This window comes from Brassica napus, chromosome C6 (assembly GCF_020379485.1).
Source record: "Brassica napus cultivar Da-Ae chromosome C6, Da-Ae, whole genome shotgun sequence".
In the NCBI taxonomy this organism is placed as follows: domain Eukaryota; kingdom Viridiplantae; phylum Streptophyta; class Magnoliopsida; order Brassicales; family Brassicaceae; genus Brassica; species Brassica napus.
Window position 1 is genome coordinate 44,788,796 of NC_063449.1, and position 19,223 is coordinate 44,808,018.

The 19,223-nt window shown below is 33.4% G+C and overlaps 2 protein-coding genes across 3 annotated transcripts; both read right to left on the bottom strand.

The window, feature by feature from the left end:
- Positions 1 to 43: 43 nt before the first annotated feature.
- Positions 44 to 4,116, bottom strand: LOC106407521 (protein SAR DEFICIENT 1). Of its 2 annotated transcripts, none has more exons than XM_013848394.3 (6): positions 3,910 to 4,116; positions 3,586 to 3,661; positions 2,280 to 2,826; positions 1,019 to 1,179; positions 617 to 896; positions 44 to 525 (listed from the first exon to the last, which is right to left on the bottom strand). In XM_013848394.3, the coding sequence occupies exons 1-6, from the start codon at positions 3,996 to 3,998 to the stop codon at positions 311 to 313; spliced, it is 1,368 nt and encodes a 455-aa protein (XP_013703848.1). In that variant the 5' UTR covers positions 3,999 to 4,116; the 3' UTR covers positions 44 to 310. The 2 variants fall into 2 exon arrangements, with proteins under 2 accessions (XP_013703848.1, XP_013703847.1); XM_013848393.3 differs by having other exon boundaries at positions 3,586 to 3,667; positions 3,910 to 4,115.
- Positions 4,117 to 14,369: 10,253 nt separating this feature from the next.
- Positions 14,370 to 17,817, bottom strand: LOC111207011 (glycosyltransferase BC10-like). The gene is made up of 2 exons (XM_048761405.1): positions 17,107 to 17,817; positions 14,370 to 15,180 (listed from the first exon to the last, which is right to left on the bottom strand). The coding sequence occupies exons 1-2, from the start codon at positions 17,695 to 17,697 to the stop codon at positions 14,542 to 14,544; spliced, it is 1,230 nt and encodes a 409-aa protein (XP_048617362.1). The 5' UTR covers positions 17,698 to 17,817; the 3' UTR covers positions 14,370 to 14,541.
- Between the last annotated feature and the right edge of the window lie 1,406 nt (positions 17,818 to 19,223).

The window sequence follows — 19,223 nt, forward strand, 5'->3', positions numbered from 1 at the left end:
TTTACATCATATAGACTCAAGAGTTAGTTTTTGTAACATGAAAAAGAGTAAAATTTTGATTAGTTTGTGGATGGTAAAAAACAACAACAGCAGAAAACACGTTTTCATTTCGAAAACGTAAAACAAGCAATACACCATTCAGCTAAATATTATTACTCCTACTCTTTTCTCTAAATTTCACACAACTATGTACAATAATGATCTATAAGTATATATATAATCCATGTTTCTATCAAGTAGTAGACTAAACTCTTATTTGGAAAGGAGTCTAATCATCGTGTGAGAGTACAAGAAGCGTCTTAGATGAGGATTAACCGAAAGGGTTAAGATGACCTTGGGACGACGATCCGGTAATATTGAAATATACACCGAGTTCCATTGGACTCGTCGTAGTATACCCTTCGTTTATCATCTCCAAAGTGTTGGTAGATCCCTCTGGAGCATATCCGTTTTGTTGATACGACCTATTGATTTCCATGTTGTTGTGGTAGTGGTTTGCACCATATTGCTGGTCAATAGTATCACCTGTGTGATCAAAATTATATCTTAACATTAGTAATTAATACCATGAAAATAAGTTAGTGTTATATAACAACTGTATTGAACTCTAAAGTACCTTGTGTCAAAAGAGGAGTCTCATTCGTTTTTCTTTCCATCACTTCTAACAAATTCCACTTTGAGTTAGCATCTCGAACTAACTTCTTAATATAGAGCTGATTCTGCGCTTCTCGACGGGAAAAAAACTGACCGTTGATCTCTGCTTCCATAACTTCACATATCGGATTCAAGGTCAAGAAAAAGTTAGGTCCTCTGTGAACGTATAACTTGTTTCCCAAAATGCACTCTCTAGCATGTTTCAATGTGACATCCCAAATTTTATCAGACATTTGGCTAATCTGTAAATAAACAAAGCCTTGTTAGTCAGACAATCAACTTACACAAAAAAACATTATTATTTGTATATAGATGGTAATTCTCTATTAATGATTAAGATCAACTGTATAAATAATAGTTTTACCTGACGGAGTCTGTCAAGGTCAATGACTGATAACTTCAAAAAATCTTGAACATTGTTGATGTTTTCAGACGAGAGCTTCTTGTGTAAGGGCCCATCTTTGCGTATCTTCTCTAGCCGCCAGACTTCGTCTTCTAACATTGGTGGGTGATGTTTCTTGTACACTTCACCAACCACAAGTAGTAGAAAACAAATTTAATTATTAATACAAATTATTCAAATTGTATTTGATTGCCATTATGTATTAACTTATATAGTTAGATATCCGCATATGTCTGTGTTTATTGAACCTATTATAGGCATGTTCTAAGATTCAAGAAAATGATCTCACGATGTATCAAGTATTAACTAATAGGATTTGCCGTCAAAAAAAAAAAAAAACTAATAGGATGTAAGAGCATCATTAATGGGGGTTCTTAGGACGGGACTCTTAGCGGAATATAAGAACCCGACTCTTAATTTTTAACTGAAAATGCTAAGAGTCGGCTCTTAAATAAGAGATTTAAGAGCCGACTCTTAACTTTTTCAGTTAAAAGTTAAGAGTCGGGTTCTTATATTCTGTTAAGAACCATGTACTAAGAACCTTGCGTTAATGATGGTCTAAGCATTGGTTAAAATCAGAAAAAGATACATGCATTGACCAAGACTTGTTGCATTTATATAAAGTGGACACTTGTTTGCTTTTGGTCCACATCGATTGTTATTTTAATTGGTTTGTAGCATAAATAAAATGTGTGTAAGCAGAACAAGTAAAGACTTCAATATATATTGACCAACTTTAGCAATTTTGATGTAAACGAATATTTATTTTGTTATATAATTTTCTAATCATTAAACCTAAGATAAACATAAAATAAGATATGTAAACATATATAGTTAAGTTATAAATAGTATATATATACTTAATATTAGGTAAATAATAGTTTTGACAGACTAGATTCAAAAATAGCAAATATAATAAGTTCTGACAACAAAAATTCAATTTACTGTATAACTATTGCACATGTTTTTATAACAACATTATATTTCACATGTATATAATCTATAAATCGTACGTAGTTGATAGTGTAAATGCATAAGTTGTGAATATAGATGCGAAATGTTGTCAGGTCAAAGATAATTGAAACAGAACAAAAAGAAAGCTAGTGATATGTTACTATTGCATGTCTAGTAGAGTGTTTAATTGATATCAAACCGGTCCTTGACCAATAGTTAATCAACGAATATACGTTCACTAATCAGAAAGTCAAGAAAAGGAACTTACGTTCTCCACGGTGATCTTTAACAATGAATGCTTCAGTCATGGCTTCACAGACCGCAACGCCTAGACCGCTACTCCCTTTGGCAACTCTCACGCCAATTCTAAACTTACGGCTACGAACCCATCTCGAGTTATCGGTAAACTCAATATCTCTGACCGTTCCTACTCCGTTCCTCACCGTCACAGTTAATTCTCCGGCAATTAACGGCCGTTTCCCATCCCTTTCTCTGACTATACTACGCTCAAACTCATCGCTACTCCATTTATCACCCAAAGGAAAATCTCCGTGAAGAGCAACGATGTCTAGTCTGATCGGACGGTCAAGATTCACAGGAACGATCTGATGATCATTGTTTGAACCGTCGACGAGGATGACCTGGAGTGGAGCGTTGTCCACGTCAGTGATTTTACTTCCCGTGAATATTTGTTGCGTCTGTATATTCTTAGCGAACATTAGCTTTAATGTCGGAGCAATGTTCTCCGGAGCTTCAACTCGAAACGACGACGACCGAGAAAATGATCGAATTTTTTTACTTACTTCTTGTCTTACCTGTTCCCATCAACCAAACTAGTTATAAATTACTCTTATGATGATCTCTTATCTGTTTTATGTACATAAAATTTTCCGTTTGACATGTTATAACTCACTATTATTTACTCTCTTCGGGTAACATTATTTATCGATAATCTAATGTATGGATACATGAAATGTTAAAAAGATGCAAAAGATAAAAAAATATTATGTACTGGCAGTCTTAAACAAAAACAATATAATGAAAACAAAATCATATTTCTAAAAAGACATTGTTTGCAAAATGGAGTTTGTATTAAATCATATCATGAATGTGTATGTGTGTGGACCTCTCTTTTGTCTTTTCTATCTTGATTTAGTTGACCGAAATGTTGTTAGGTTAGCTAGAGGTCTTGTTATTAATACTAAAAAGTTCTGTACCTTAGTAAGTATTTAATTCAGTCTTCATGAACTTAAGTATTAAAATGTATGCAACTATGTATATGTGTTGTACATAGAAGGTATATAGTATAGGCAACCGGAATGAATCTTTCTTATTTTATCAAGTTCTAACTCGCATATCAGAATTTGTCAATGCTAAACATGGTAAAATGTATCTCTAACTCTCAATTGGCTAATTTGACCATTTCTTAAGTTCGATACATATATGAGTTATCAGTTTTAAACTATAGGATGCATATATGAATCTAACGCTACTTAACATACAATATTGGCATTGGCATATTGCTTAAGATAAGTATTTACAAATAACAAAAAGTGGAATTAAAGTGTACTTACAACTTTTCTAACAAGAGGCTCTAGGGCTAACGATAAGCTCGTCAACGTGGTTTCTGTATTCAATGCTCCAAACACACTGAAACTTGGCCAGTAAAAAACAAAAACGTTTATCAGAAAGTTTAGCAGAAGGCATAAACAAAAAATAATTAACAAAACTAGAGAGAGAAGAGAGGGAGAAAATATACATAAAATAAGCACACACACAAATATATATGTATATATTGATTGCATAACGAACATGTTTCTCACTAAAAATTGAGCTGTATATGATTATTCAGATACAATATAATATGAAAAAAATCAAGAAATACTGAGAAGACATACGAGGCAAATAGTGGTAGAGATTTGAATCGTTTCTGGGATTTGTTTTCTTGATCTGACTCCAAATCTTGAAATAGCCTCTTCCCCGCCATGGAATTGGTATGGTGAGTTGATAAAGCGAGAAAGATGGCGCTTCGATCAAATCTAGGTTTTTCAATCTAAACTGTTGAGAGAAATGTTTTGATATGATCTAAAGGATGAGATATAAATGGTTAGTTTGTCTCTTGGCTTTTATAGTATTTCTATATTAATCCAATTTTTAAAAAGGAAATAAAAGAAAGTTCGAGGCACGAGAAAGGAAACAACCTGGCAGCACACACCAAAAGTCTTCTTTTATGGCGTCATAAATAAGGAGACTTTTGACGTCAACCCCAACGGAGAGAGCGCCATTTGTCAACATATATGGACGATTTTTTTTTTTGGATCAAATGGACGATTATGATCTTCCACTCTATTAGGTTTTAGAATCTAACGGTTGATGTCAAGCTTGATCCATAGGCCACCTGATTACTTTCTGTGGAGAGAGGCCCCCGCACTATGATGGTACGTTAGATCCAGTCCGTTCTTTAAAGAATCTTTTGTTCTTTCTTTCATCTTCAAAAAATTTAACATTACTCATGTCCATAGTAATTATCATAATCAGCTATCTATTAATTTCCATACCTAAAAAGAGGGCTGGCCCTGGGTTACGATAACAGCATCTCCGAAAGAAACTCTATAACTTCAAATATAAAGTTTTTTGCTCTAAAAAAAAGAATTTCAAAATTTCAAATTTAGAGTTTTAAAAAGCTGAAGTTTCACTACTTAAAACTCTAAATTTGAAATTTCATCTTTTTATTTGCATCTTGGTCCTTATAATTAATTTTACATCACACTTATGATTCTTAAGTATTTTCTCATTCATATTTTTAATCTTTAAAACTTTTGTATATTTTAAATATTTCAAATTAATTTTTATAAATTAAAATTTTGCACATAAAAGTTTTTTTTTTAAAATCAAAATAAGATTTATAATATTTTAAAAGTAGAATTAGACAACAAGAATATTACAAAAGAAACTTAATAAAAAAATTAAGAAGATATATACATGAAAACATAATTATTACACAAATTTAAATATTACAACAACACTAATAGTCTAGTAAATTTTCTCCGGAATTTCTAAAATATTGTCCAAACAAACTTTGTATAACCGAAAATGAAGCATTAATAAAATAATTTTATGTAATAATGTGTTATTTTGCTTGTAGTTTAATATTTAATTATGTATTTCTATTTATAATTTTATATTTTAGTGTAGGATTTTATTAATTAATATTACTATAATATTTTATATATGTGCTAGTTATATTCATAAGTTTTATGGATTATATTAATTATGACATATATAAGGAGCATAGTGTAAATTACAAATAATTTTTAAGTTAAATTTGAAGTTTTGCTTTTGGAAAAAAGTATTTTGAAACTTCAAATATAGAGTTTGCAAAACTCTATATATATTTGAGAGTATTTTTGGAGATGCTCTAAGTGAAACATTTGCAACATGTCTCTAAAATTTTTGAAGAAAACTACATAGACATAAGCCTTCTAAAAAAAATTTAGACTCCAAAATTTGTAAAAAAAAAAAATATTTACATAGACATTGTCAATTAAGAATTTGTCTGACTAATAAACATCATCCTTCAGTCCGCCCCAGCATTCCGGCCTTGCCTAAAAAAATATCTATTTTCCTGTCTAACCTAATAAGAAAGTTAATACTCCCTCCGTTTTTTAATATAATTTAGGGAAAATTTTATGTTTCAAATTATATGACGTTTTCGGTTTTCTATCTAAAATTTATTAACACTTAATGTTATATGACCAATGATAATATACCTTTTATATTATTATTGGTTGATTTGTGGTTAAGTAAATAATTAATGATGTTTTTGTTTAGAAAATATAAAAAAATAATGATTTCTTAATCTATGTGCATAATTTTAAAAAGATTTATATTAAAAAAAAGGAGGGAGTAACAATTAGAGAAAAAAGACAGGTTCAGTTGTATTTGTTTCTTCTTCATTTATGTCAGAAAAGGCAGAGTTTGCAATAACCCCAACTTGTTAATGGTTGGTGTCGTCCGAAAAATATGGATATATGTTACTATACATATTTATATCAATCCGTCTTAAGTTCTTATGTATAAACTACTTTCATTCCAACTGCATTGTTTTTAAAAAAAAAAAGACTTAACTATAAACTTAATAGTATTATTAAACCATAAAAATTGTAACATCGTTTTCAATGTAGAATATCTTGCGTTAGTAAATCTTATCCGAGTTCTTATGTGTTCATCAATATTGAACTATACATAAAAGGGGATAAGTGAGTAATTTCCAAGAAGGTTCGTTGAATTGATTTTGTCTTCTCGGGTAATTTCTTGTCGGGTTGGTTTCAAAACTCAATCTTCCTCTCAAAAATGTGTCGTTCGTTTAGCTTCAGTCGACTCTGTTCAGTCTTTATCAAAAATCTTTTTTTTTATATATATATAGTACTTCTCTTTTTTTCTTAAGCAACTGTACTCCCTACACCCCAAAGATACTCTATTTGCAATCCATACCCTAAATCCCTCCATTTTTCTTTTCCCCATCACTACCATTTTCTCCCATTTGTATGGTATCCCACTCTTATAACTATATTGAGCTAATTAGCTTTTTTTTTTTTTTTTCCCTTTTTAGCATAATAAGAATGTTCTTGGAGTATATGTTAGTGAATTTCCTCGGTGTTCAGCTTTATGGTATTGTTTCATAATTCCTAGTCTTTGTCACGAATCAAGATATTGTCAGTCACAGTCACAGGGTATTAAATGATAACCATCCAATCAATTTTGATATAGCTTAAACTGAGAAGCCCATATCTTAGTTGCTATCCTTTTTTTGGCTGCTCAAAAAACTATATATCTTGTTGTTGTCGTTGTTGTTGTTATTGATTTTGTACATTTCATTCTAACTGAACATTTAAATAATTATTTGATCTGAGTGTGTTCCACTTTGTAGTTTTGTAATGAAACTAAAATCAAATATTAAAATAATAAGTAGATGTGAAGGAGACATATTTGAGAAGAGTTTTGAGTCTAGACGAAACCACAAGTTTGTCTTTTTCGTAGAAGTTGTTTTTCTCTATTGCATTTTGTTGTTCCTACAGACTAAGCTACATTCTTTATATATTTAACGCGCTGTACGCATAAATAAAATTTTAAATTATATTATATTTTAAAATTGAAATTTGTTAAATTTTAGATTTTTATTTGCTTAGCTTTATATTAATTTTCAACGTAAAATTAAGATAAAGAAATAATTTTGTTTATTTTAAGTTTATATTTTAAAAGGATATGTATATATTTAAAATTAGAATTCTGGTTAGATTATTATCTACTTTTTTAGTTAAATAGAGAAATAATTTCTTTTATTAGGATCAGAAATTTACAATTTTTTTAAGAATTGCATAAGTTTTGAAGAAATTTTTATAGTAATAAGAAATTATATAATTATTCAAAATAGAATTAAATAACTTTTCGATTTTTTTTAAAGTTATTATTATATTTATATATAATTATTATATTATTTTATATTTGAATAAATTTAATTTAGTGATGATGTATGCACTATTACCTTATTCTAAAAAATTACCAAAATTATAAATTAACACTAAATGCAAATATCTATGTTACAGTTAGCTTCAGCTTCAAACCATGCTATCATTTTTTACTAAGTCATTTCATTTTTTCTAATGAAAATGAATGTGATAGTGACACATAAACAAACTTTAAAAATTACTTTTCAAATAATGCCTAGAAGATTATAATATATGATGTGCATTCAATTATTTTTTTGGATAAAGTAAGTTTTTGTGTGTTTTATTTGTAAAGTCTAAAATTTGGAAGCCATATAACCTTATAATTTGGGATGACATATTCCCCCGAATATTCAAAGTAACACTCAATCTCATCCCTCAACTTTTGGTCTCATCGTTACCATTTTTTTGACCTCATATGGTATACTTCTTGTTTGTGATATCATCATAGACAAGAAGAACAATAATACACGAGGGTGTAATCAAGTTCCAACATCCTGAAGCCTCTCTCGTTGAGTATTTTGCTTAGTTTGTTGTACCATGCTATAACCAATTGCATCCATCTATATATAGCTTTCTTGAGCAATTTGCAAGTAAAATATAGAAAGATTCAATAATTTACACACATGAAAAAATCGGTGGCCCAAACACCAGGCTCAGCTCTTGCCAGTGAAAAAAATACTCTGATACCCCTATATCTTCTTTCTTCAACCTTACGAAGTGGGAGGGGGGAAGGAGTTGCGTAATGATTACATTCATGTAATCATGAGTAAAACTATACACACACGACCCATTTGTATTTGTGTAGCATATCTCTCTCTCATTGTATTCTTTATCTTTTACACACTTTATCTCTTTTTTTTTTGCATGTCCAATTCTCAGTTTTTTTTTTGTAAAGGAAATTCAATTCAATCCAAAAAAATTTCTCTCTTCAAAGTGTTCACATTCGTGGTACGGCAGCGTGTGTGTGAGCTCGTCTTTGGAAGAACCGGGTGAGCCATTTTTGTTTCCACATGCAAGAGCTGTTTCTAAAAGGAACGATCAAGGATCGTTTGGGATCATGAACTTAGAACATGTTTTCTTTTCCATTGCTCTCCATCAATTTTTTAGGTTTATGGTAAAACAAAGCTCTTTCTCACTTCATGCTCCAACAAATGCTTACTTTCTAACCATCACCATCCATCCGCCTCCGTTGCATTACCGTCGCCAAGTACCATCTCCGGTGGGTCACTTCAGAAGACATAGTTTGTGATAACCCGCCCTTCGGGATAAGAATGGTCGAGACAAAAGATTGGTCGAGCGTCAACCTGGTGGTCGAATCGAGGGCGATAAAGATCGATCGGGAAATTTTGAAGAACGTGGTGGTCGAAGAATTGATCGTGAATGAACTATGAGTCGAATAACTTGCTCGACCATAGTTAGAAGATGTCTTAGATTGATCAAACGAACGTTTTGTAAGCATAACATTTTTAGAAGCACGACGTTTTAGAAGCTCGACGTTTTAGAAGAACGACGTTTCTTCAGCACGAAGTTTTCCGTAAAACTTCGTATCAGCAGAATATTATTTCAAAGACAGTGGAATCAGGATGGGAATTAAGCACGACAGGAAGCAAGCACGACGGGATCTAAGCACGACGGGAAAACCCGAAATTGGAGGAAAACCCTAATTTCGGTATTATGGAAGTTTTCAATGAAGCCGGAGAATCGGGAAATATTTACCGCCAAGGTCAGAGTTTAGATTGGAGTTTATTAAAAATATTCAACTCATCAGAAAGGGAGCATAAAAATATTCGGGATTAATCGCGGATCAGAAATTCACCGGAAGGATCGAAATCGCAAATGAACCGAGAAGCTCAAGGTGTCTCAATGCATGAATCAAGGACGTGGTGTCAAGTGTCTAGTAAGATGAGTGTCAACCGAAGCATGACATGTCGCCGTGCATGAAGCTGGAACATGCAGCATGACATGTATAAGCACGAGATGTTGCCGTATCTGCAGCCTAAGCATGTTGATCGACATGTAGCAGGCCGTGTGTCGCGTCGCATGGATTCCAGCCATGCAGCAAGCTATCTGGTCGTGGGTGTGTCACTCAGCATGTTACTGAGTCATGCAGAAAGACATGTCTGCGCCCGGGTGTCGCCACGCATGCAACCGGAAGCATGCAGGCTGCCACACAGTCCCCTGTGTGGCTCGATATTACTGATCGATGATTTCTATAAATACCCATGCCTCCCCTCAGTTTTAGACATCCATTCCACTCCAAAAAAAAGTAAAAACGTGGGTAGAGAGAGAGAAAGAAAGAAAGTGGTCTATTTAAGAGTATGGTCGATGCCGAAGGCCGATACTCCACCGAGAAGCAAGATTCTGTCCAATCGGTGATTCTCTACGGTTGTGAGGCGGAAGCTCTGTCCAAATAAGTCCGTCAAAGATACTCAGTATCTAATATGGTCAAGAGGAGGTGCTGTATAGAGAGAAATCAATTCCACAGGTTTAGATTAGTCAAAGTTCTGAAGTTCGATACTCCGCCGGGAGGTTCGAAGAACTGTCCAGAAGTGGAAGGAGGTTCTGTCGAGGCCTGTCAGTTTCTTCATGATGAAGCCGAGGTAATGTCAGTTGGCTAAGTCTTCTCCGATCAACCAGCTGTCTCTCGCCTAGAACACTGTGAGTTGGTTTGTTTGAATTCCACTTGGAATTTAGGGTAGATCAAGTCTGCATATAAATTAGAATGATCACATTACTGGGTGATAGAGTCGTTAGGGTTACTTTATTTATGGAACCGGACTCAGTTTAGCAAGGGCTAAGCTGAGATGAAAGGAATTAAGACTGAGTTAATAACCTGGCTAGGACTAGGGCTAGGATGCATCATGTTTTCTATTATTGCGTGTTGATATGGTTGAGTACAGGTACCCGTTATCTTTAAAGATAGTTTCATAGCAGAAGGCTAACTATCTGGATAACGTTTTGATTAAGTAAATTGCTTGTTAGACTAGTTAAATGCTTGCTTGTTTAATTAATTTTGTTGATTAAGGTTAGTCAGCTCTTGGTAAGGGAGTGTCTAACTGGTTGAGTTATTAGAACTAGATTATTTGGTTATGTGTTAGAATCCTATTGAGTCAGTCATGAGTACGTGTTTGGCCAGAGAATCTTACTTGGATTCTAGAGCAAAGTATTTTCCTTAGGAATTGAGATTAGTAGAGTGTTAGGTAACTCGCAAGTGTGTGAGATAGAGTTGAGAACCTCGTGGTGGTTCTACTCTTGGCAGGTCATTGCTTCCTCAAATTGGTACCATTAAGCCGGTCGTGGTCCGGAAAGTGGTGGGCTCGGTTTAGCTTGGTTGATCACCAAGGCCGAGTGTCACACGTGGATGTGGCAGCCCCCGGCGAGTCCGATGGAGGACCGGGGCACAGCGATTCCGATTGAGGACCGTGACCGGGTGATTCCCGAACACTTACGCCTGTGTGGTGTAATAGTGAAGGGATTGCCGGTGTCCATTGTGTGGAGGAAGAATGATTTTGTTGGGCCCAATTAGAGTGTCGTGTATAGTAGAGGGTTGAAACCTTAGAGTGAGTGGTAACACCAGAATACGTTGTTAAGAGTTAGACTCGAGTCATAGTTAATTAGTGTCTTGTTATTGTGAATGGTGTGATTAAATTAAAGATTGGTTGTTGACTTGTTTTTCATGCATGTTTCTGTTACTTGAAGTTAGATTCATGACAGGAGGCCTTGTCTAACTTAGTAATAGTCTGATTAGATAATAATTGAGGTTATTGATTTGTGATCGATTGCTTAGCCTTAGCTTTTATTGCATGCTAGGGCTAGATTGATTGTTATTTTGGGCTGTATGGGTTAGAGTCTAAGTTGCGGGTAGAGGCCGCCAGCTTACTGAGTAATACTAGATTACTCATCCAACTCTGTTGTCCTTTTTGCAGGTCGCTTTAGGTAAGGATGATCGGATAGCTTGGTTCTGGACGTTAGGACCGCCAGAGTAGATTTCATGCCTTTTGTAAACAGTATTTTGTTATGTGTTTGTTGGCTCGATTTGGCATTAGGCCGGGCCCAGTCTCGAATTATTCTATGTATGAATATTTCCTAAATCAATAAAGTATTTGTTTTATATGCGTTTCATGAGTACTCTGATATTTGACTAGCCCAGTCTAATATAACGTTAGGTCGCGGTACGGGTTGAAAAGCCTTAGGCCTTGATCTAACAGAAAATGCTAACTCTAGGTACGGGTTGCAAAGCCTTATGCCTCGACGCCGCGGGACGAGTTAGTGGATGAACTGGTATAGGTCGTGGAGTAAAGTTTGTGACTCTGACCGGATCGTCTCTAGCCCGTCACGTAGCGCTTCCAGACCATGGTGTTGGGTTGGACGGTCAGTCATGTTCTTGTTTGATTGTTGGCTGGTGGGATTGTTGGCCGGTGGGTCGACCTATGCTTAGGACGGTTCGGAGGTGTTAGAGAGTTAGTTGAGGGTAAAGTACTTGAGTCATGTTCTTCTTCTTAGTTGTTACCGTAGTTATTGAAAAAAAATTCCACTTTTCTTTAATGATGTTATTTGTGAAATAACCGGTTAATAGATTTTACTTATCATTTTTTGTTATAGTTAGCCGGTGACGAAAACAAACAAATGAAGTATCATAATTCCAAATGCAATGTATTTATTTGGCTACATTGTATACCTAACTTATAATGTATACCAATTATCTGGTTATCTCAAGTAATTGTTGGTTATTTAAGTTAGTAGTCGGTTATCTATTGTCTCCAATAATATAACACATATGTGTCTCTATTGATATAATCTATAAACATACGATTATTTGGTTATTTCCAAAAGTTCATGGTTATTTAAGTTAGTAGTCAGTTAATTTTAATAGTTGATGGTTATTTAAGTTAGTGGTCAGTTATCTTTTATTTATAATAATATAACATGTATGTGTTTCTATTGATATAGCACATGTGTGTTTGTAATAGTTAACTATAATGGTTGTTGGTTATTATCCGGTTATCTCAGTTAACATACGTATTGGACGGTCAATACTCTTAGCTAGTGTTTTTAATCAATGGTCGGTTAACACTATAAACCCAAAACAAAAGATCTTTCAGGTAATTAATGTAGTGTTTATTGCTTCACTCAAAAGAAAAAAATACATTCAGCGCAATATAGTTATCCGGCTATAATCATATATCAAACAGAAAGACCAACTATAGTTATCCGTCCACATACGTTTTTCCATATAGTAAACAGACAGGCCATTCGTCCATCGTCATCTCCTGAAGCCTATGTTCTTCTCGTCTTGCTTTTCATCCTCTCTCATCTTTTTATTTATTCTCTCTCCCTTTTTTTTCTTCCTTCTATATAGCATCCTATATTATTCCTTACGAGATTGAAATGAAGACGCTCTGTTGCAAACGTGAGGTAACGGCGTGACGGTGAGCTTGAGCAGATGAGAGGTAATTTTGTGACAGCAAGCTTGAACAGATATAATGGTGTGATGGGGTGACGATGTGACGGTGAGATGGTGCAATGGTGTGACAGCAATAGCAAAGAAGAGAACTTGATAAATTTGAAGAGAGGAAGAGAGGAGAGATTAAGAGACATATGAAATTTGAGAATTTTAAAGAAAGAAAAAAAATGAAAGAAGTGAAATATGTCGACATAGTAGAAAGATATAAGAGAAGAGAAAGGAAAGAGGAGAGAAGAGAGAGGAAAGAAGGGATATTGGTTTTAGGTAGAGGTAGAAGAGTAATTAAAAAAACAAATAAACAGAAAAAACAAAAGTACATGCATGTAAATTATGTAGTTATGTTTGTATATGCTCTGCAAATGCTCTTTTTTCAATCTCAAAAAATTCTCTGACTTCACAAATTTTTCAAGACCAGAAAAAAATAGAGAAATTGCACCCCATACCTTAAACTTTTACCCTAATTAATCAAGTACCCTAAATCTCCTAATGTTATGTCTTCCTCCACAGTCACATCCTTGGTATTTTCACTCTTTTCAGTATATTGAGCTAATTTGCTCAAAAAAATATATCTACACTTTATCTTCAATTTTTTTTTTGGCATGAATACATTCTTCATATCCGATAATCACTATTCGAAATTGGTTGCAAGAATTAATATAATTTGGATTGTATAGAGTTTAGCAACCGAACCAAATGTATCAATATAGTTTTCTCCATATATTTGAGTAAATCGCATGATTTAAACATAATTCCTAAAAGTCTTCTTCATAGATTTGATTAAATCCACATTATTTTTTGTCAGCTAAAATCCCCATCATTTAAATGGGGGATATATCATATATCATCGTTTACATGTCATGTTTTGCAGGGTTTAAGTTTTCTGCAACAGTAAAACATAATTATTTTTAAATTAGATAGTTTTTATGTCAGTTTTTTTTTGTTTTGTTGTTGTTTATGCCAAAACTTCATAGATTTTAAATAGATTATTCGATTTAAAAGTTTAAATGATTTTAAATAAATTTTAACTGTGCAAATCTAATCCGCCACATTAATCACAGTTGAGCGATTTTTTGTATTTTTTGCCGCCTACAAAAAATGATCGAATTTTAAAACATGAGAGTTTACTAGAAGGTAAGTTCCATTCTTTATATATGTAATATGCATATTTCTTCCTCATATAATTGTACATATAATGTCTACGTAATGTTTTTTCATAAAAGTCAATCTTTGTATTGTATCTGTAAAATCTAAAATATGATGGTTATATAACCTTATAAGCTGTATGTACAATAGCATCTATACTACTAATTCAGAATCACCAATTAGCGAAAGTCTAGATTGTTTAGAAAAGTAGAATGTCACTACAGAAATATAAGCTTAAAAATCATCAATACTTTTCACTTTATTATTTTCTGTAAGAACTTAAACTCATATATGTAGTTTCCTTCAATAAAATTAATGTGAACAAAGTTTTGTAATTAGAAATGGGCCTTATAAATTTGAATGCATAAATGGGCCATAGCATATATCAATGCATAAATTTAAAGACCAAAAAACTAAAACCCCATAATCCTACCAGCAAAATGAATCAACATATCTATACAACTATCATCGAATTTTCTAGCGAACAAATAACATTTGTTACTCTCCTTCCCATTATACACACATCCTTCTCTATTCCTCAGCTTCGTTAGAAGCTCCGCCCTCACCGACCGTCTTGTATACTTCCTCGGATGAGGTCCCCTTCGTGACCAATCCGTCCACGTCAACGACCGGTTCGCGTTCTTCCCCGGAAACATGACGTGAACAAACGTTGGCAAGTAATGCTCGTCAGCGTAACAACCCCAACGGCAATGTTTCTTGAACAATGGGAAGTAAGTGTTGTCGGAGACAACAGCTAAAGCTATTTCACGGTCTATTTCGAACCATTGAGAGCCTTTTCGCCACTTGCTGCGGGTAATAACTGGGGACATACGTCGGTTGTAGCGGCCACGACCTGCTGGTCCAGGAAGATCGTAGAGGTCGACGAAAGAGTGTTGAGAGTTTATGAGGTAAGAGTAAATGGTAGAGAAGTTGAAGAGAGGTATGTCTGTTTCCGAGAGGAGGACGAAACGTTGGTTTGCTGCGTCGAGCAGAGCGTTAGCTAGTAGCCGCCGCTCAGCCTCCACCATGCTCACCATACCCCATTTCACTTCCTACAAAACAATTTAGCAAAGGGGTTAGAGTAATGAGCAGTGCATTTTTTTACATTAAACAATTTAATTAGTTAAGTTCAAAAAAACAATTTAATTAGTTGCCGACATAAAAAAACAATTTAATTAGTTAATTTAAAATGCGTACGTATGTCGGTATGTATGTGTAATAGACTACTCAACGGTTTTATACTTTATAGTATATGATGATATCTATTGAAAGGAAAAGTAAGAGGTTTATAGTGACATATTGGAAAGAAACTTAAGTATGACTTTTTATCATATTATTAAGTGACTGAGTTTTATTATCCATATGATCCCTATATATAACTGGTTAGTGGTTATTAGGAGAAGCAATAAACAAGAATGTCACTATTAGTCGCATCACGTGATGTATATGTAATTTTGTTTTGATGCATATAAGTATTTTTTATAACAAAAGATTTTTCTCAGATACTTTGTTTTGATGCTTATAAGTATATAATTCTTGTCCATGAAACATCTCTTTTTGTCTTCTCGACTTTTCTAAATTCTTCGACACACGCAACATTTTCTTCTTCTTGTTGTTGTAATTTAACTTTAATCTAATAAAAAAGTGTAAGACTTTTTTTTTTGGGTGCAAATGTTAAAAAAGTGTAAGACTTAATGAGTAGAACCACAGATTTACGTATTTTTATTTCAATATGAAATAAAAAAACGTATAGGTAATAAAAAGGGTTACGTATTTTTATTTTAATTGATATGCCTTGAGAGAGTACACCAGGTATTACTGAACCTCTAGATTCACCAACCAATAGTGTTTGAGTATTTGATATTTGATATCTTTTAAAAAAGGAAACAAAATTGAAACAAAATTAAATTTCCAAATAAAATTATATTTTTAAAATAAAACAATAAAAATACATAGAAATAGTTACAAAAAATAAATAAATAAATATTGATAAACCAAAATACTAAATCTTATACCCTAAATCCTAAACTCCAAACCCTAAATTATAAATCATAAATCTTGGATAAACCGTAAACCATTGGAAAATTTTAAACCCTAAATTATATATTAAAAACTAAATCTTAATAACACTAAACCCTAAACCCTAATCACTAAACCCTAAACCCTTGGATAAACCCTGAACCCTTGGATAAATCATAAATTCTAAATCAAAAATATTTAAAATTAAACCCTAGAGTTTATGATTTATCCAAGGGTTCAGAGTTTACCCAAGGGTTTAGGGTTTACCCAAGGGTTTAGGATTTAGTGATTAGGATTTAGGGTTTAGTGTTAGTAAAATTTAGTTTTTAATGTATGATTTAGGGTTTAAGATTTTCCAACGGTTTAGAGTTTATCCAAAGTTTAAGGTTTAACGTTTAGGGTTTAGGGTTTAGGGTATAGGGTTTAGTATTTTGCTGAAGATTTAACAATATTAATTAATTTATTTTTTGTAACTATTTTTATGTATTTTTATTATTTTATTTTAAAAAAATAATCTAATTTGGATATTCAATTTTTTTTTTTTTTTAAAGATATCAAATATCAAATACTCAAACACTATTGGTTGGTAAATCTAGGGGTGAACCAAGAATTTCTCTTTTTTTGCTATCATCATTCTTACTTCAGTAATTAACAAACTATATAAGGCGTGACAAATTGAGAAAAGAATATATTTATATATAGATGGAAATTATGAAAATACAGTTTGTTAATTTTGTTATTCCCTTCTAAGTTATGCTCTAGACAGTAGACACCACACTAATTTTATAACGTATCTTAGGAAAAAGAAATCCCCCCAAAAATGCCAATATTTTCTAAAAAAATGCAAATATCTATAGTCGACCTTATTTTCTCTGATTTAATTTAGCTATATCAGTAATTAAAAAAATTAAAAATAAATAAAAAATAAAAATCGTGAGATGACGACGAAATTGACTGACCTTGCTTGGAATCCTCCGACGATAAAACGGCGACGTTTCAGGAATACCATCGTCAACGTAAGAAAGGTTACTAGTATGAACGTAAACAGAGAAAAGGCCTTGATGGCCATTGAAAAATCTCTCCCACAGTTTAGCCAAAGGAAGCTTCCCTCTCGTCAAGAACATAAACGCCACTTTCTTCTTCACCGTCGACGGTCTTTCTTGAACCTCCAACGCACGCCACATGAGTTCTTCCTCCTCCGTCATGATATGATGCTTCACCTTCTCAAACTCCACCGGAGAATGACCTTTTTGCCCTTCAGGAACAACCGTTTCGTTAGCTATAACTAAATTTTCCGGCTGCGGCTGAAGCTGTGGAGAGAGGGAAGGAGAAGATAGACGAAAGAGTTGGGGGCTGAAAGAAACGTTTCTCATGTGGAAGTTGAGTAGGAAGCCGAGACCGAACCCGAAACCAATAAGAAACGAATATAAGACGAGGTGATGGAAGAATCTGCGTGATTTGAACATCATTGAGATGAAGATTTGGTGAAGATGATGACGAGTCTCTTGTTGAAGAGAGTCTTCTTGTGTTTCTTGGCTCTTCGTCTTCATTATTATTTTTGATGTATGTTGGTCTAAATAACGTTATATATAGTGAAGAAGAATCTCTAAAATGACTTTTCGTAATTGGTTTCTTTCTGACGTATCTTTTTAATCTCACGGGCTTGGGACTTGCTGGAAACATTGAATTGTCTATACAGGGTTTTAGGGGGTTGGGTTAATTTGATTGGTACACGAGTTGGGTTTTATGTAGACACGTTAACTTTGACTATGACAATAAAGCTGAAGTAATGCTTGGGTTAAGGACTAGTAGCGTCACCTATCTGTTATATATAATACAGTGTCTTAAAAAAAAAAACTTTTATATTACGTTCTTTGAAGTTTTAACAAATAGATAGAAAAATGAATTACATTTGTTTTGTAATATCAGCTCGTTACAAACAGAGGAATGTGTTTGGATGAACAAGTTCTTGAGTTTCTAGCAAGTCCTTTCTTCTAAAATCTAGACGAGAATATAAACTTAACATTATATCAAGACGATTCAATACTTAACGCGTTTAACATCTCAAGTCTCTACCATGAACTGATGATGGTACAATATCTTCAGTAGAATGAGATGCTATAAACAAGTTTCCGCCTATGTTGTTTTTCAGTGATTGCAATCGTTCCTCAGCCAATGAATACATCATGACATATTACGACTTGATAGATTAAAAACATGACATATTACGACTCCACAAGCCTACAAGACTCATACAACTCAAAGAATAAAAACAAAAGCATCTTTTGGAATCTAATAAAGAATTAGAGACTTGAGAGAATAGGATACAGCTCGGGATCCTTGCGCCTGAGTTCATCGAACATGTGCTTGTAAGGAGTTCCGAAACCGTAGACGTTTGGCTCTCTGGCAGACGGTCCAGGTAGTTTAACATGAGACCCTGTCCCGTACGAAGCTACGTCGAGTCCTTGCCTATTCAGGAGAACGTGAGCTTCCATGCTCCGCTTCTGATTCGATGAACACACCATGGCGTATCGGAACCTCATGGCGAAGCCACCGCGACGAACAAATCTCTCGGCGACTGTAGTGTTAGCGGGTTTTTACGTGTTCTTGGTTTCAGAGAATATGTGACTTAATTGGGTCGGGCCTGGGTCGGGCTTTTGAAAAAGATTTAATTTTTATTTTCTTTTTGGTTAAAAATCTTTTAAAAAAAAGAATTTGGGTCTGAATTTTTTGGGTCTAATCCGTGTTAATTCAAGGATTTTATAGTTGATCAAAAAAAAATACAGTATAGTTTTTCTTTTATTTACACACATCACAATAATTCGATGTGGTCCAACAGGAAAATTTCCCTTTTTCTTTTATAAAAGCATTTCCAATAACAGAGATATTCACTTGAGTATTTTAATAATAAAATACAAAGAATTTAATATTATTTATATATTTACTTTTTTTTATAAAAAAAAAATTAACCTTTGATCAGATTTTTTTTAACCATTCAGAAAATAATGTGTCTCGTTACAGTTTTTTTCTTTTCGTAACAAAAAACATTTCTAACATTTTCCTTAATTTATCCTAT

Excerpts from the sequence above, each read along its gene's own strand:
- LOC106407521 (XM_013848393.3), bottom strand. The coding sequence starts at position 3,998 with ATGGCGGGGAAGAGGCTATTTCAAGATTTGGAGTCAGATCAAGAAAAC. Across the intron at positions 1,180-2,279 it reads TAAAGATCACCGTGGAGAAC|TGTACAAGAAACATCACCCA; the intron begins GTAAGTTCCTTT and ends TGGTTGGTGAAG. Across the intron at positions 526-616 it reads GACTCCTCTTTTGACACAAG|GTGATACTATTGACCAGCAA; the intron begins GTACTTTAGAGT and ends TTGATCACACAG.
- LOC111207011 (XM_048761405.1), bottom strand. The coding sequence starts at position 17,697 with ATGAAGACGAAGAGCCAAGAAACACAAGAAGACTCTCTTCAACAAGAG. Across the intron at positions 15,181-17,106 it reads GTCGGAGGATTCCAAGCAAG|GAAGTGAAATGGGGTATGGT; the intron begins GTCAGTCAATTT and ends ATTGTTTTGTAG.